Source organism: Pyxicephalus adspersus, chromosome 2 (assembly GCF_032062135.1).
Source record: "Pyxicephalus adspersus chromosome 2, UCB_Pads_2.0, whole genome shotgun sequence".
NCBI lineage: Eukaryota > Metazoa > Chordata > Amphibia > Anura > Pyxicephalidae > Pyxicephalus > Pyxicephalus adspersus.
This window is the reverse complement of record NC_092859.1, coordinates 89,768,306-89,785,167: the sequence shown is the minus strand read 5'-3', so window position 1 is coordinate 89,785,167 and position 16,862 is coordinate 89,768,306. Positions and strand designations below refer to the sequence as shown.

Sequence of the window (16,862 nt, the reverse complement as noted above, 5' to 3'; positions counted from 1 at the left end):
TAAGCCCTTGATTCAAATCCCATTCTGTCTTGGCTCCCTTCTTTCCAGGGCTCACCATTCAGTCCAATGCTGCCATCTTCATTCCTGTTGTCTCCCGATCATGCTCTGCAAAGGCGTGAGTTTGGTTGATGTCTTCTTCCAGTGTAAAAGAACACAAGTGCTGATCTTTTGCTGCTCATGTATGAGATTGAGCATTTGTTTTTGCTTTGGAGGATAACCCAGTGTTCTCCCCAGCCTCTTTTAGCTGGGCGCACCACCCGGCACTTTTCAGTAACCACACGGCTATTTTTGGGAGGTTACTGAAGAGTCTGAAGTCACAATACAGGGGCTGCCACCCACCTCAATATTCATCCTGTTTCTTCTTAGGCTTAAAACATTTTTTTGGATTGAACACTATTACCCCTTATGAATAATGCCCTATCTCAGGCATGCACAGAAGGAGCAGTCTGCAACCTTACGAAATATGTGATGTAAGTATCCCAGGAGGCTGCAGTTTTCCCTTCAGTCTTTGAAGTGATCCACCCTAAAAAGTTAGGTTTAAGATAAGAGCTGTACTTGCATACATGGAAGTCTTTCAAGTTCATGGGGCCCAGGCTTTTCATGGGACTTCGTCATTTGTCCTTGAGGTTAGCCCTATTTCCTTAAAATACGTGATTTCCCTGTCCTTCAAATGCAATTGTTGTACTGCCCACTGAAAGTTTAGAATTTGTCAGGTTTCTCATGGGGTGGAGTTTAATCTGCACTTGGCCTGAAGTTCAGGCCCAATATACAGCCTAGGCCTGAGATGCATTGAGGATTAAAATTAAGTCTAACCTAGATATTTGCAGGATGTGTAAGTTTCCAGCACTTCATCATTCCTGATTCCTAGGAAATGGTTTATACCAGGTTCAGTTCTGCAAATACATAACTAAAGGCATCTGTTCATTATATGTATAATGAGGTCACAGCATCCTAATAAAGTGACCCCAAATTGTCACCCAGTTTGAAAGCTCTTTTTCAATCAGATATTGTAGAGATGCTTCTCAGAGTATCTATAGGGCACATGCTTGGCGCTGGGAACTTCCCTTTCCATGCTGTGTAGTCATTTCTATATCTGGTATAAGAAGGCTTGGCTATGCCCAGTGAAGGCGCAATTCTTCCTAAATCATATTTGTTTGCATCTGGCCCTTGGTTTTCTGTGTGTGGGTAGCTTGTTTTCTCTTAACATCCAGTTATTTGTGCATGCATGTAATCCTATATGTACTGCCGGTGGGATTGTACATGGGACTGCATTTCTGAAGATGCTCAGCTCCAGTCTCTTGACCAAACGTCAGCTGTTTATCCTTGCTGACCACCGTAACCCAGTGTCTTGTAATATTATAAAATTCAGCAAGAGGAACCAGTGCAGAGCAGACCCAGGGGCTCAACACTCCTGGAATTGTTATTAATCACAAGGTTTCCGAGGACCACTACTTGGCAGCATTTAGCACCATAAGCCGTAGAAAGCACAGGATACCTGTTTTTGCTGCACAGGAAGATGCATGCTTGAGGCTTTTTTAATACGGCGATAGGGTGGCTTTTATTTACTTTCTGTAAGAGGTAATATATTAAATTGGCTTTTGAGGATTATTGGAAGTGTGCATAAACTTGTACTGCCTCAGTCAAAAAATGAGAAGTAAAATAGGACACAGACTTGTAACCTTTCTAAGAGGTCTCAGAAAACATTGGTAATAAAGTGTTGAAATGTGGCTTGGATTTGGCTTTGGCTGAATCATATTGTGAAATCCTCTTTTATTGGAGAGGAGAAGTAAACATTGAAATATTAGGTTTTTCCTTAAAGTATACTCATAAACATGACATTCATCCATACTTGTCTTTGGTCCAATCATTGGGGTATTCAGCTGATATGCCATATAACTTTTAGTATTACATTGACCATGACTATATATCCTAGCTCTATAATTTATACTTTTCGTCCCTTCTCAGTTAACGGATACATGACTACCTACATCCCCGGAAGAAGCAAGTTTTGCAAAACCCGTTGGGATTTCAGGACTGACTTGAACCTATGTATAAAAGTAAAGTCACATTAGTTGAGATGAGGGGAGGGTACTGGATTTGAGAGAAAGGGAGTACTAAGTGGATTAGGGAGTACTGGGAGGCGAGATGAGGGAATGGATTACAGAATAAGAGGGTAGGGCTCTTGCAGAGCACTTACCACTTCCTCATGCTGGTGTCTTAGCGGAGATAATACAAGTGGCTTCTCCCCATGGCAAACCTATAGAATTTGAATGGGGGTGGCATCGATCATCATCAGTATAACTCAATGCTGCCAGCCATGAAATGTGCAGAAGCTTGTTCTTTATTAAAAGAAATGGGAGATTGGAAAATTTGGTTTTATGATATAAAGAGTAAAAAAGAGGGGACCAAGAGAGATGGTCAGTGAGCGAACAATTATCTGGGCGATGGATTATCTTCAACTAGTGTAGGGACAAATATGCAGCCTAAGGGTGCCAAGCAGGGGTGTAGTGGGGCTAAACACAGATGGAAACGCTGTTTTGGGAATTGGCACGTGTGCCCACTCTTATTTTGAAAATAATTCTTTGGTGGTCTGCGGCTCTAGCTAGTCCACCCCCCCCCCCACGGGGTCAGAAAGGGGGCACATGGATAGTACCGTGCCCCCTCTCCTTTTTTAACGACTACACCCCAGTGCCAGGGACAGATGGTCAGAGAGAGAGAGGACAGTTGAAGTAAAACACCTGGAGGGGGGCAAATTAGTCAGTAGGAGAAGATTGTGGGGGACATGAGCAGTGAGAAGGCTTGGAGCACACTGAATCAAGATACATTTTAAAGACTGGGTTGATAAAGTGTACCTCTGCAAGGATATCCTAAATTGTATGCTGTTCTTGTGACACCCAGTCAATGGGACATGAAATAGGGTAAATCTTCCCAATGTAACATCAATAAAAATCTGAATGGAGCTTTATCCTTTCTCTGCCCTGGGGCTCTGTTGTGATTTTGTGGGGTAGATTGTTTTAATTTCAAGGTGATCTTGTGTTAGATCTCTCCAACATATGTTTTAACCACCTTTATGTATACGATAAACTCAGTGGTCCACCAGTCTGGTGATATTAGGGGCCTTTTTCTGTGAATGGACCTTCCTCCTGGACTTGGCACAGCTCACATGATATACAATTGCCATTCTGTAAGCATGTGGCGATGTCATCCTCCTAGTGGGCGTGCCCATGACAGCCCGGCCATCAGGAAGTGGATGTTCCTGGCTGTCATTCACCCATGAATAATAGAAGTGTTGGAGCTAGGAGATAACTTTGTGGGCTGCCTGCTCTCATTTTATTTTAAAGTTTAGTTCCTCTTTAAGCCGATGTGAATTATTGTCATTCTCATGAAACCTTGACCTAAGAAATCCCAAGGCAGATGCTTTGCATTTAGCCAGGAAGTGTCTGCAAGAGATCAGCACCACTGACATGCAGCAAAGGACGACGAGGAGGCTTTTATTTACAAACATGGCAGTCATTATTCTGTGAATCATACACGGTGAATGTTTCTGTGTGATCATATGACCAGCACAATGTTATGGGATTTGTTGTTTTCCATCATATTCCCAGCAGAGCAGTGTGTGTGTGGGAAAGCAGTGACGAAGTGTCCTCCGGAGTCTGACGATCAGCTGGCCGCCCCCCCGGACACCGAGCTGCCTCCACTTACTACAAGTAACAACTCATCCCCCTCCAAACAAGGCAGATATGACGTCAGGGTCCGCGCAGCCAGTCGCTGCTCTCCTGCCCTGCCGAAGCTCCTCCCTGATCCAGAGGCGGTGGCGGTGAGCCATTTCAGCACGGCTGTCCATATATCCCGTCGTCCGCGTTCTCGCGAGAACATGTAGATGAGGGTCGCGGGCGCGCGTCGTGTCTGCGCAGCCGGTCGGGGCCTGCGGACGTCTGTGTGACAGTGAGGAGAAGTTGGGTGTGGGCCCCGGAGCCGGCCGAGACACAGTCACCGAGGCGATAGAGAGGCCTCCGGAAGCCCCAGGCACACGGGAGGAACGGAGAACAGCCGCGTATAGGGAGGGCAGCACCCGGGGCTGGGAGGGGGGAGGGAATGAAGATGGCGGACGCCAAGCAGAAGAGGAACGAACAGCTGAAACGCTGGATAGGCTCGGAGACCGACCTCGAGCCGAACGTCATCAAGCGGAAGAAAAGCAAGGTGAAGTTCGACGATGGGGCCGTGTTCCTGGCCGCCTGCTCCAGCGGGGACAGCGAGGAGGTGTTTAAGCTGCTGGACCGGGGGGCTGACATCAACTACGCCAATGTGGACGGACTCACCGCCCTGCATCAGGTACGGCGGCTGCCCCTTCCCCGGTCACTTAATACGGGCAGTGCCGGGCTAGGCCTCATGCCGAGCCTGTGATGATTCCGGGGCACAGAGATCCCGCTCCTTACACTGTGCCAGGGATCAGCCATAGCACCGGCAGCCCCAGTCACAGGCCCATCTACAGTACAGGTGTGTGTCACTCATTGAATGGGGCTTCCTGATCAGCCACAACAGTGTCCCCACCTGCCATGGCGATCCGTGTAAAGTGTATGAGCAGCCCAAACTCCTCGGAACAGCTCAGCAAGGGTGAAAACTTTCCCCTTTCTGCGGTCTATGCACCTTTAGGGAAATGTCCCTTCACTTCCTTACCATGAGATGAAACAGGAAGTAAGATGATTTCTTCCAATGTGGGGAGATTCACCTGTTATAGTTGTCTCTGGCACAGGAAGCCTTCAGGGGACAGATCTAAAAATCACAAAATGAATGATTTTGCATCTGACAGTGAAATTGATCATTCAGGTTCCCCATAACACCGCATGTATGTGTGCATTCATCTCTCTGCACCCCCAATGTCAGAAGTGATGGCTGCTAGATCCCCTTTATGTGTCATACAGCTTGTCTATGTCTGACCAAAAGCCCAGATTACCGAACAGATCCTGGAGTGAAAGATCAATTAGTAACTTCTGATTACAAGTACATTTTACCTCCTGATTCCCTTCAAATCTGTCAATGCTAATAAATTGTGAATTGATCAGAAGGGATGTATCTGCACATGAACCCAGCCTTAACCCTTCCTGACACCTAAACCATAGCCCCCCATGATTGTGGACTTTTCTCTATTATTACAAGTTGAGGTGAATGTGACTCCTAGCTATAACATGTTACAATGAGAAGCTGTGGCACTGTACATAACTTTTATTGCAGCGAGTGAAGCAGCTCGTTGTCATTCAGGTTCTGTAAACCCTTCTAAGAAATGTCACGATAGGTGTGGTGTGTTTACAAATAGTTTTTACATTAATGTAGATGAATGTTTTTGCTGATCTATAGGAGTGTGTGATTTCATTGTTCCCCTTCATGATACTTAGTTCTGTGACGCTTCATTGTTATACCAGTGTCTAAAATTCCAGAAATAGATACCTAGGGACATAAAAATAGAGTTCACAAAACATTCACACTTTTTTAAATGAAATTAGTGAAAACAATCAATTTTAATAATTTTAAACATGATTTATATAGTGCCAACATATTACGCAGCGATGTACATTAAATAGGGGTTGCAAGTGACAGACTGATAGTGACACAGGAGGAGAGGACCCTGCCCCAAAGAGCTTACAATCTATGATGTGAGGGCAGTATCACACAATAGAAGGGGAATCATAAGTCCATCTCCTAGAATGTCTTGGTTAGGTTGCAGTACATGCAGGGAGTAAGCTACCAACTTGTTAGTATTAGCTGTTTGCTTTGATGTGTTTTACACAAGTAAGTTTTGTGGTTTGTAAGTTGTGTGGTCATTTCCATGTTTTGATGAACTTGAATAATTAGGTTACAGGTCGTGTAAAAGTTACTTACGTGTTTATTGGTTGCTGTCTATGTGAAGACATTTGGAGAATACATGTGCTTTTGTCCTATTGTTTTACAACACATGTAACTTGCAGCGTCTTAGGTTACTGGGTAATTGTAACGGGTTTCACAATATTCACCATTCTTTAACAACATTTACATTTCTCAGAACTTTCATTTACACTACATGCCAGTGAATTGTTATGGTGAAATCTGAACAGCATTTGCACTGTTTCAAGTCTTAAAAAACATTATGGTACTTGTCCAAACTTGTGTTGTTAATGGTATACTGTATTGGTATTCCAGGCACCAATACTTTAGAGCGTTTTGTTTATGAAATGCTGGCTGTAAGGTTTCTATAAAATGAATGTGTTGTGTATGTTTGTGTCCTGCTGATTGGAATCTCAGTGTTGGCCAAATAAGGGCAGGTTAGCAATAGGAGATAAAGCATGAGGTGCCGAGTCTCGGCCTCCTGTTACAACACAGATCTTTGCTCAGTCATTTCATTAGATGTACTGCTGCAATGATATATGTTAAGATTTTTTTTTTTTATGTTGCCAATATGAAAGCTAGTTGCTGACTGATTGCTTTAAACTTCCTTCCAGTGCTATTAAACATAAAGAAGCCTTACTGTTTGTAAACACTGCAGATGCCTCTCCTGAAATTTTTGTTTGTCTGGCTGTGTTGGTGAAACTTTCATAAAAATAAAATAAAAATTAACTATACTTGTTATAAGCCCTTGATTCAAATCCCATTCTGTCTTGGCTCCCTTCTTTCCAGGGCTCACCATTCAGTCCAATGCTGCCATCTTCATTCCTGTTGTCTCCCGATCATGCTCTGCAAAGGCGTGAGTTTGGTTGATGTCTTCTTCCAGTGTAAAAGAACACAAGTGCTGATCTTTTGCTGCTCATGTATGAGATTGAGCATTTGTTTTTGCTTTGGAGGATAACCCAGTGTTCTCCCCAGCCTCTTTTAGCTGGGCGCACCACCCGGCACTTTTCAGTAACCACACGGCTCTTTTTGGGAGGTTACTGAAGAGTCTGAAGTCACAATACAGGGGCTGCCACCCACCTCAATATTCATCCTGTTTCTTCTTAGGCTTAAAACATTTTTTGGATTGAACACTATTACCCCTTATGAATAATGCCCTATCTCAGGCATGCACAGAAGGAGCAGTCTGCAACCTTACGAAATATGTGATGTAAGTATCCCAGGAGGCTGCAGTTTTCCCTTCAGTCTTTGAAGTGATCCACCCTAAAAAGTTAGGTTTAAGATAAGAGCTGTACTTGCATACATGGAAGTCTTTCAAGTTCATGGGGCCCAGGCTTTTCATGGGACTTCGTCATTTGTCCTTGAGGTTAGCCCTATTTCCTTAAAATACGTGATTTCCCTGTCCTTCAAATGCAATTGTTGTACTGCCCACTGAAAGTTTAGAATTTGTCAGGTTTCTCATGGGGTGGAGTTTAATCTGCACTTGGCCTGAAGTTCAGGCCCAATATACAGCCTAGGCCTGAGATGCATTGAGGATTAAAATTAAGTCTAACCTAGATATTTGCAGGATGTGTAAGTTTCCAGCACTTCATCATTCCTGATTCCTAGGAAATGGTTTATACCAGGTTCAGTTCTGCAAATACATAACTAAAGGCATCTGTTCATTATATGTATAATGAGGTCACAGCATCCTAATAAAGTGACCCCAAATTGTCACCCAGTTTGAAAGCTCTTTTTCAATCAGATATTGTAGAGATGCTTCTCAGAGTATCTATAGGGCACATGCTTGGCGCTGGGAACTTCCCTTTCCATGCTGTGTAGTCATTTCTATATCTGGTATAAGAAGGCTTGGCTATGCCCAGTGAAGGCGCAATTCTTCCTAAATCATATTTGTTTGCATCTGGCCCTTGGTTTTCTGTGTGTGGGTAGCTTGTTTTCTCTTAACATCCAGTTATTTGTGCATGCATGTAATCCTATATGTACTGCCGGTGGGATTGTACATGGGACTGCATTTCTGAAGATGCTCAGCTCCAGTCTCTTGACCAAACGTCAGCTGTTTATCCTTGCTGACCACCGTAACCCAGTGTCTTGTAATATTATAAAATTCAGCAAGAGGAACCAGTGCAGAGCAGACCCAGGGGCTCAACACTCCTGGAATTGTTATTAATCACAAGGTTTCCGAGGACCACTACTTGGCAGCATTTAGCACCATAAGCCGTAGAAAGCACAGGATACCTGTTTTTGCTGCACAGGAAGATGCATGCTTGAGGCTTTTTTAATACGGCGATAGGGTGGCTTTTATTTACTTTCTGTAAGAGGTAATATATTAAATTGGCTTTTGAGGATTATTGGAAGTGTGCATAAACTTGTACTGCCTCAGTCAAAAAATGAGAAGTAAAATAGGACAGACTTGTAACCTTTTCTCAGATATATTTGAAGGTGGAGTAAGAGGGAATGAGTCATACTCTTATGTCAGCTCATTTAGAGTGGGTCAGTTCCCCTACCAATGTCTGGCTATATACAGATGATTGTCTTGTCTTTAGGTAACACTTTTTTTTTCTTCCAAAAGCTTCATCTATGTTCGTGTGTGAAAAAATTAGTGTCTCCATCAATGTTCGTAAATTGTCATTGATATTTTAAATTTACAGTACAAGTGCTGCAAGTAATTGTTTTTCCCAGGGGCTTCGCTCACCCTGCTCTCTGTTATCAGAGCGCCAGCACTTGGTTTTTATTAGAAGGGTGTTGAGGGTGTGAGGGGAGAATGACTTCCAGTGCTTATGCCTGAACATTTCAGCATGAATTGCTCCACAATGCCTATGGCTACAGAAGGCAGTAAGTGCAATTGTTCAGTGCTTGTTTACTGTTCAGTAATGGAAAGTCTCTGATTCACTTATTGCAGTATAATGCACATGTTTGACCTATCTATGCTGCCTTTGTTACTGTGCATTAAGGCAGACCAATTATTTGAATGAGCTGACAACAGGTTTAATGAACCTATTATGTTTTGCAGTTGTGAAACTGTAGTTGTTGCTTCTGACTTTTGGGTCCTTCTGAAATTGGAATCCAAATGTTCAGATAAAAGTGAAGTGATCATTTGCTGCCTTTTCATTAACTCAATATGCATATCTACCTTTCAGTCTCCCTGCTGCATTTAGATCATGCTGTATCTGTTCTCTCTGCTGTAGCAGTGGAGGTGGGTGTAAAAGTACACAAACATTCCGAACCATGTAGGTGAACGTGATCTTAGTTGAACTACAGCTCAGATACTGGCCAGAATTTTATAGCACATTCAGTGGTTGTTTTGCATTGTTAACTTAATGAATTGGTCGTATGTCTTTTTTTTCATAGTCTATAAATGTAATAAAGCTGACAGGAAAACATTAAATCCAAACGCTTGCTTAGGTTTCTAATTTGTATTGAGGCAAAATTAGGGAGTATTTCATGTGTGGCTGGAGTCCCTATTAAAAGAGCTGTAAGCTGTATTTATTTTATATACCCATCTCCAGAGCATCTCCAATATAATGTGGCAGCATGTCTTTTTATAACTTACCATTAGAGAACTGCGATAGCATCTTGGGCTGATTTGTCATCGTAAAATTAGTACATTGACGCTTGGGGATACAGCATTGTTCCCTGGGAGTAAAGAATGAGCGCATCGTAGACTACTGTTTTGGTATGTGATCCGTCAGTGATCAGACAGTGATCATTCTGTTTGGCATTTAGCAATGTCATCTGCAAGAACTATTTTTGCCTTAAAAATCTAGTGACTAGAAGGAAAAAACACCTTCGGACTGTATATAGATGTTATACAAAAGTCTCCGCTTTCATATCCCTAATAGTAACAGAGTAGTAGTAGTAGTCATCATCTTGCTCCTACATCAGCATTATCAGGTAGCATTAGTAAGTGGCAGAAAGTATGTTTTAAAGCAGGGGTCGGCAAACTGTGGCCTTTAGGCCAGATACTGCCTAGCCAGTAGTTCGTTCCGGCCTAATGCCGGCCGGCAACCCGCGGCTCCTGGGTTGCCGGACGGATCTGCCAAGGGGCGTTGGGAAAAGCCGGAACCGCCGTGACTCAGTCTGGCCTAATGTACTCCCACCCACCCCCGAAGGGGCCTAGTGGCCATAAAAGTTTGCCTACCCCTGTTTTAAACAATTGTCTGTTTTTTTTGAAGGGATCAAAGAGTAATTATTTTAGAATCATTAAACACTGGAACAATGTAAAAAAAATTGTAGTTCTGGAAGAATACCAATGACAAATTACACAAGTAGTTGTAGCTAACACTTTTGCAATCTAAATCCTGGCAGTTAAAGCACAACTCTTTTGGTAGAAGTGGTAAGTATTACTGGTTCCTACTTTTTTCATGACACCTCTTGATAAACTTTAAGATCTCTGTGACGCACCTAAGTGCATTGCCTTGTGCTTCCCAACATGCTGCATATTTATATATTTTATTTTATTTTTTTTTTGCATTGGACATCTTGATCAGGCTGCCCTAATGCAATGCTTAATATTGCGTTTAAGCTTACCCAGCAAAGCATTGTGAACTGGGACTGAAATAGAACTTTTCAGGTAAATCTCCACCTCATAGTTTCTGTAATAGTTTCACACAGTGCTTATTCCCACTAGTCTGTTGTACTAATGCATTTTTGTGTGGTATAAGCACTGGCATTCATTACTGCACAATGCATTTTTCAGTGCAGCATGCACATCTTTTCTGAGTGATACTCAGAATGCAATGTTTAGCAACCGGCATTGTTTTTATGAGAAAAAAACAGCCTCAGTGGGAATAAGCCCTTACACACAAATGCATGCATTTACCTTTCTAGTCTTTTCTGCTATCAGACACTTCCCTTATCCTTGCTGATGTGGGCAGGAAAATGAAGGGCTGGCCTTTAGAGGAGATTTAGCATGATGAGCTGTGTTCTGTTTAAGGCTTCTCCCTTGTGTACACACAGAAGGCTGAGGCAGTCTGAAAGGCTAAGAATAATCAAAGTGGTTGGGAATCCCTGGCTTAATACGAAACATGCATAGATTGTACATGAATGAATTCATTTGACCTGGAATGATTGTGGAAATATCACTAAATATGTCATCATCTGTGTTTAATACCTTCTGAATCACTGATCCAGAATGTGTAGGCAGCCACACAACTTGTCACTTGGTTATCTGCATGCTTGTTTCAGGTGTGACTTCAATTACTGACAGCAAAAGACCTGCTGTACATCCTTTTTTTTTTTTTTTTTTTTCAGTTCACAAGTGAGATGGGGCTTGAAATAGCTCTGGGTGCTATAAATTGAAAGGAATTATCATTATCATATAAAAAATTTGTTGATCCACTGATAGTACCTTTTTTTTGATTGTGTAAGTGTTGGTTCTTTTTCCATTCCCTTCTTAAGTCTGTAACTTTTACAAGTTTGTACATGTCAGGTCCCAACACTTCACCTGCTAATACCACATTAGTGACTAATGATACAAAGATGACAGCTCTGAGTTTGCAATTTAAGTCAGAAAATATCAATTGCTCCTACTATATTCCTGTGTCATTTAAAGGTTTAGTGTGCACATCTTCGTCCTCCACTCGGTTCATTTTGGATTCTTCACCACAGTACTGTGGAGTCAGTAGCAAATATGTACCTGGAATGGACAAAATGTTCTCTTATTTCACAGCCCTGCTTCCCCACTTCCTCTATATCTTCCCATTTATTTCCCCTTTTGCCCTTTGTCCTTTGTCCCTGTTCAAACACCTCCTATCCCTGCCCCATCTTTTTTCACTTCTTTACTGTCCCCATCACGTTGCTAGCGTTCTCCACTCAAGCAGGTTACTGGAAAATATGCATTCTGTGCAATATTAAATGCAGAATAAGAGATACCACTGCTACAAGTTCTATATACCTCAGATAAGTACTAAATATAAGTAGATAAGATAAACTCTCAAGAGTTTTAAGCTACGTACACTCTTCCAATTATTATCGTTGGAAAGCGAACGACGAACGTTCATGCACGATATATACGACAGACCGTATAGCACCGATCCTGCACATAGAGTTAACGACACGATCGTTCGTAGATATTGTACACACAATAGATACGATCGTTTGAGCGATAGAGGAACTATGTGCACGACAGGAAAGTGAACGGACGTTCGTTCATCACGCATGCTCACGTCATGGACGATCAACGAACGACCGTACACACGAACGATGTTCAACGATCGTCGTCCAATCCGATCCGTCGGTCCGGTCGTTCGTTTCCAGCGACTTTCCTCGTTCGTCGGCGTCGTTGGTTACTTTTTTACGAACGATTTTTTGCCCAATCGATCGTTCGTCGTTCGATTGGAACGATAAAAATTGGAAGTGTGTACGCACCTTAAGAAAAGAAAAACAAGCAAGGATGTCCCACTTCTGTTCCGAGAGACAGGTTTCTATCCTTGCAGCAACAACTGTATATGAAAGCCTTTAGCAGAGCCGGCTACTTAAAACTTCCCAGCAAGGGAGAAAAGTCTGCTGGCTAGTGTATTCAAGCTTGATTTTTTGATAAAATTTTTACATCTAAACCTTTCAATTATTTTGCAGAGGCTTGGAAGGTGTGTGTGTGTGTGTGTGTGTGTATATATATTTATGTATATTATTTGGCTTTTTGAACTACTGTTTCCTCTTGGCATAGATTCAACAAGGTGCATGATTGCATAACATGGTTGCTGCAGATTTGTTGGCTGAACATGCATGATAATGATCCTCCTTTTCCACCACCCAGTATGGTTTCCTGCTGCTGTAGCCATTTCAAACTTCATTGTGTTTGCATTCAGTGATATTCTTTGCATACCTTGGTTTGTAGCAAAGGCTTGAACCATTGTATCTGTTCTCCTCTGACCTGTGGCATCAACAAAAAGGCATTATTGCCCAGTGAACTGCCACTATCCGGGATTATTTTGCCTTTCTCACACATTCTCTAAACTTTAGAGATGGGTTGTTAAAATATCAGCAGATCAACAATTATTGAAATACTCAGACCAGCCCACCTGGCACTAACAAACATGCCATGTTCATGCTCATTCTAATGGCTCAGTTTTAGCAGCCTGTCTTTACAATGTCTAACGACACTGGTTTACTGCAATGCGATTGGCTGATTAGCTGTTTGTGTTAACAAGCTGTTGAGGTGTTCCTATTAAAATGGGAATATATAAGAGTTTGGTTTAAAGCTGGCGATACACGATGGAATATCTTCCACTGAGACGATCAGTTAACTGGAAACATAATTGTAAATATTATTTATGTCCGATTTATTTTTGTGGCAGAATATCGACTAAAGATGGCTAACCACTTTGTGCGTCACAGTTATTTCAGCCACAATTAATAGTAAAAACAATTATACTATTGATTAAATACTGAACAAGTGGATGGTACATCAAATACATTTAGTCCATCACAAAGATCAGTTTTGGACAATACCATCAAAAGAAAATGGCTGGCATGGCTTACTTTTTTGCCGGGCATTCTGGCAACCATAGCTGACACTGCTCATGTGCCGCTCTTTTTCCCAGATAATTGTGATCCAGCAGGTAGGAGGGATTGCGGAGAAGACATTGTCAGTATTGAACCCAGAAGCCAACTGGGAAGAAATTGTAGGTGGGTGGCGTCCACTGGATTGTGACCAAACTCTTCAGTGATCACCCAAAAACAGCCAGGTGGTTACTGAAAAATGCCAGGTGGTGCGCCCAGCTAAAAGATCTGGGGAAAACACTGCTTGTCCTTTTCTGCAATAATGACCTGCCTGATCATGTATTCTTAAAAGTGGAACATTAGTGTATTTAGCCGTTTTGTGATTGCTATTTATTTTTGAGCAGAATGTTGAAAATTGATCAGGCAAGGTTTTTTTCCCACTAATGTTGGTAAAAAGATACTGTGAGCACATGGATAAAATGTGCACTTTGAAAAAAATGCAATGCATAGTGGGAACTTTGCATGATCAAAAAAGGAAGTTCTTGCAACGGAGATTTGATGTTCCTTTTATTCTAGATGTTCTCTTTTCCTATCAGCCTTCCTGCTTTTTAGTTCTTCCTGCATCTTTAATCATCATGAATGTATGATATTTCCAGGTGTAGAAGAGGTGACACTCTTCTGTTCCACCCTAATACAGCTCTTAAGTGGTCAATCAATAGGAACCACTTTTGTCACATCACATGGTGGTTGTGGTCGGAGCCTGTAGCCTACAAATTCTGAGACTTTGTAATTGCAAAAGACTTCCTCTCCTTACCCCATTGGCTAAGTAGAGCAATAAGAGGAATAAAGAGAAGACAAGTAACTTGTTGCTTTGCCATGCAAGGGTAGAATTAGGTGTTACACAAAAGATACTTTTAAATGTACTTTTGGTATGAATATGGTACAGTTGACACTATGAAGCAGTGTGCGGAAGTGGATGCCATGATGAGAAAATCTGTCAGTAGTTTGTAAAGTTACTTATAATGTTGATCAAACTTGCCTGTTAGCTTGTTTTGCCAAGTACACTAACCCTCGCATGCACAGCTCTGTGTACAGTGTTGTCACGATCCTATGCCTGGAAAAACCTCCTGGGTAACAAGTTTAGGTAAATGCCACTTTTTATAGTTTTAGGATTGCCTGTTAAAGTAAAACTAAGCTTTGCTTAAAGCCTGTTTTTGGAGAAAATACCACTTGTTCCGATTTTTTTTCTTACATAAAAGTATTGTCTACCCTTTTATGTAAAGTAATTAATATGCTGATAGGTCCACCCTAGGCTGCGTAAACATGCTCGATTTTTGTCTTTGGAAACTTTCAAGATCATTTCCAGCAATAAACGACTGTAAAATGATACAGCGCCCTTCTGTTCTATGGGGAGGGCGGAGAACAAGGGAGTGGCACCACGCTGCGCTCTTCTCCCTTTACTTCCATTGCATCCATTGCAGTCATTTGTGAATCTGCCAGGACAGATCCATGAACGACGTTGAACTACCTCTGTAGACATCAGATTCTTGTCCGAGAGGAGCCTGGTCTATTGGACAAGAATCATACACTTCCTTTTAAAGTCCTAAATTTAGAGCTTCCCCCTATCTTCTAATTGGTGGAGCCATAGAAGTTTAAAAAAAAAACAAAAACACGGTCTAGTGTCCTAGAGACTGTGCCTGACTTCAAAGTGGTGATCTCTGCACACAAATGATAGTGGGGAGAAAGGTAAAGAGGTCTCCGACATGAAGGGGGGGACTGAATAGATTTATGCTACAAAGATGATTCAGGTGACCAAAGTAATAAAGACTTTTGGGTAGCTGGAGATAAAAAAAAATAATTTCAGAGCAATGGCATTGATAAAGGATGAGGCAGGCAATACATTGAGTTCAAGCACGGCAGCCATGTCTCTGTTTTGGCATGGTGACCTTGTTAGACGATTCCATTTTCCAGGGGTACAAAGTGGGGAAATATACACCTAGACATACTGGGCTTTAGTACACGGTCCTGTTTACACGTGTTTGTGTGTAATATATATATTATATATAGTACATAAAATGTATGTTTTTTTTTTTTTATATATGTAAATTTGAAAAAACATTATCTTGCACTAGTTGGGTTAGTCTTCTATTGGCAGGAATCCGTTTTAGCCAGTGGTAACAGGATGTGTCGGTATAAAAAAAAAAATGCAAAAGAATACTAATACTAGCCTGTCTCCTCTTGCAAAATCATGACATCCATCACCGTTACGGCTGGGGCAGATGCCTGTGTCTGAGGAAGAGAGAATATTTGCAATTTATTATGTCTCCTGACAATGGATTTAGATGAATATTTAAGACATTTGGTCAAGATTTTTTTTTTTTAAATTCAGTGTTCTAGAAAAGCTGTGATTAATATTGTTTGTTGAGGTGAATTGTGGTCTCTGACCAGAACGTAGGCTGAATGCAATCAGTTCTTCTGTAATCTGTTAATAAAAATAATTTGTTGCATTCTAAACTTAACATACCTAAGCAAACTTTGAAATGGTTAATTCAGGTGTGCTTACTGTAAGCTGTTGTCTGTTGCTGCAAGTTTTTTTCATGTTATGTATTCCTGTGGCCTTGAGATAGGTCAATCATTATACCAAGATTATGGGCAAGTAGCCAGAATTCTTTGAATTTTTAGAATGCTGAAGGTAAAGCTGTCCTAGCATAGCCTCATTGTACTAGTCATGTAAAATATATCTTACTACCTATGTTTACTAGAATTATAAAAGAGCAAGCTAAAGGTAGGAGCCTTTTATAAATCATTTATAGAAGTCCTGTTTATAAAGTAAATATAAAGACCGCATTTTTTTGTAGTAAACATATCCGAAAGCTTATGTTTAATAGGACAAATCCTAAATAACAGCATTGTTGTTCTACATTGTAAATTAAACAAATCTGTGACTATTCACTGAACATGTCATTTGGAATGATGGCACCAGTGTAAAAATGTAAACAGGTGCACAGGACAGATCAGGTTGCTCTTGTAAGGAGATGGTACATGTGAGTCAGAGCTGCTGTCATATATTCACAAGCAGGATTTGTAGATGAGGTGTGGCATTTGCAAAGCTAGTCCTCTGTATTACCATAGGATTGTACAATTTCCTTTGGATTATTCAAGAGCTATGTAGAGTATGTGTGGCTCAACATGATTGGACACATTTAAAGAACCAATCTTAGGCATGCGCTAAGAATTTGCATGCATTTAAATGTGACTATAGCTCAGTGTTACCCTTTAGTCAAAAGTGAAACTTTAAGAGCAGTCTTTCTTAGTGTTTTTAACATGGGGGGAACCCTTGAAATAACTTTCAGGTCTCCAGGGAACCCCTAGTAAAGTTACTATATTCACAGCCTACAGTATATAAGTGTGGTGTTCATTAGGAAGGATGTCACTCGGCCAAAAAAGACAGATGTAGTTTAAACTAATCCGAGAGGCACAGATTTCTCTCCCAAGTAATCTGGATGAACCCCCAGGGTTTCACAAACTCTGGTTGAGAAACCCTAATTTGGACACTTAAAGGG

At 41.5% G+C, this 16,862-nt stretch overlaps 1 protein-coding gene across 3 annotated transcripts in view; it reads left to right on the top strand.

Annotated features, from left to right (window-relative positions):
• Positions 1-3,826: 3,826 nt before the first annotated feature.
• PPP1R12A (protein phosphatase 1 regulatory subunit 12A) overlaps positions 3,827-16,862 on the top strand; it is a 59,416-nt gene continuing 46,380 nt past the window's right edge. The window contains exon 1 of one of the 3 annotated variants that reach the window (XM_072401421.1): positions 3,827-4,332. In XM_072401421.1, coding sequence (XP_072257522.1) covers positions 4,096-4,332 — 237 coding nt within the window. In that variant the 5' untranslated portion in view covers positions 3,827-4,095. The remainder of the gene's footprint in view (positions 4,333-16,862) is intronic. The other 2 variants (XM_072401419.1, XM_072401420.1) reach the window with 2 other exon arrangements.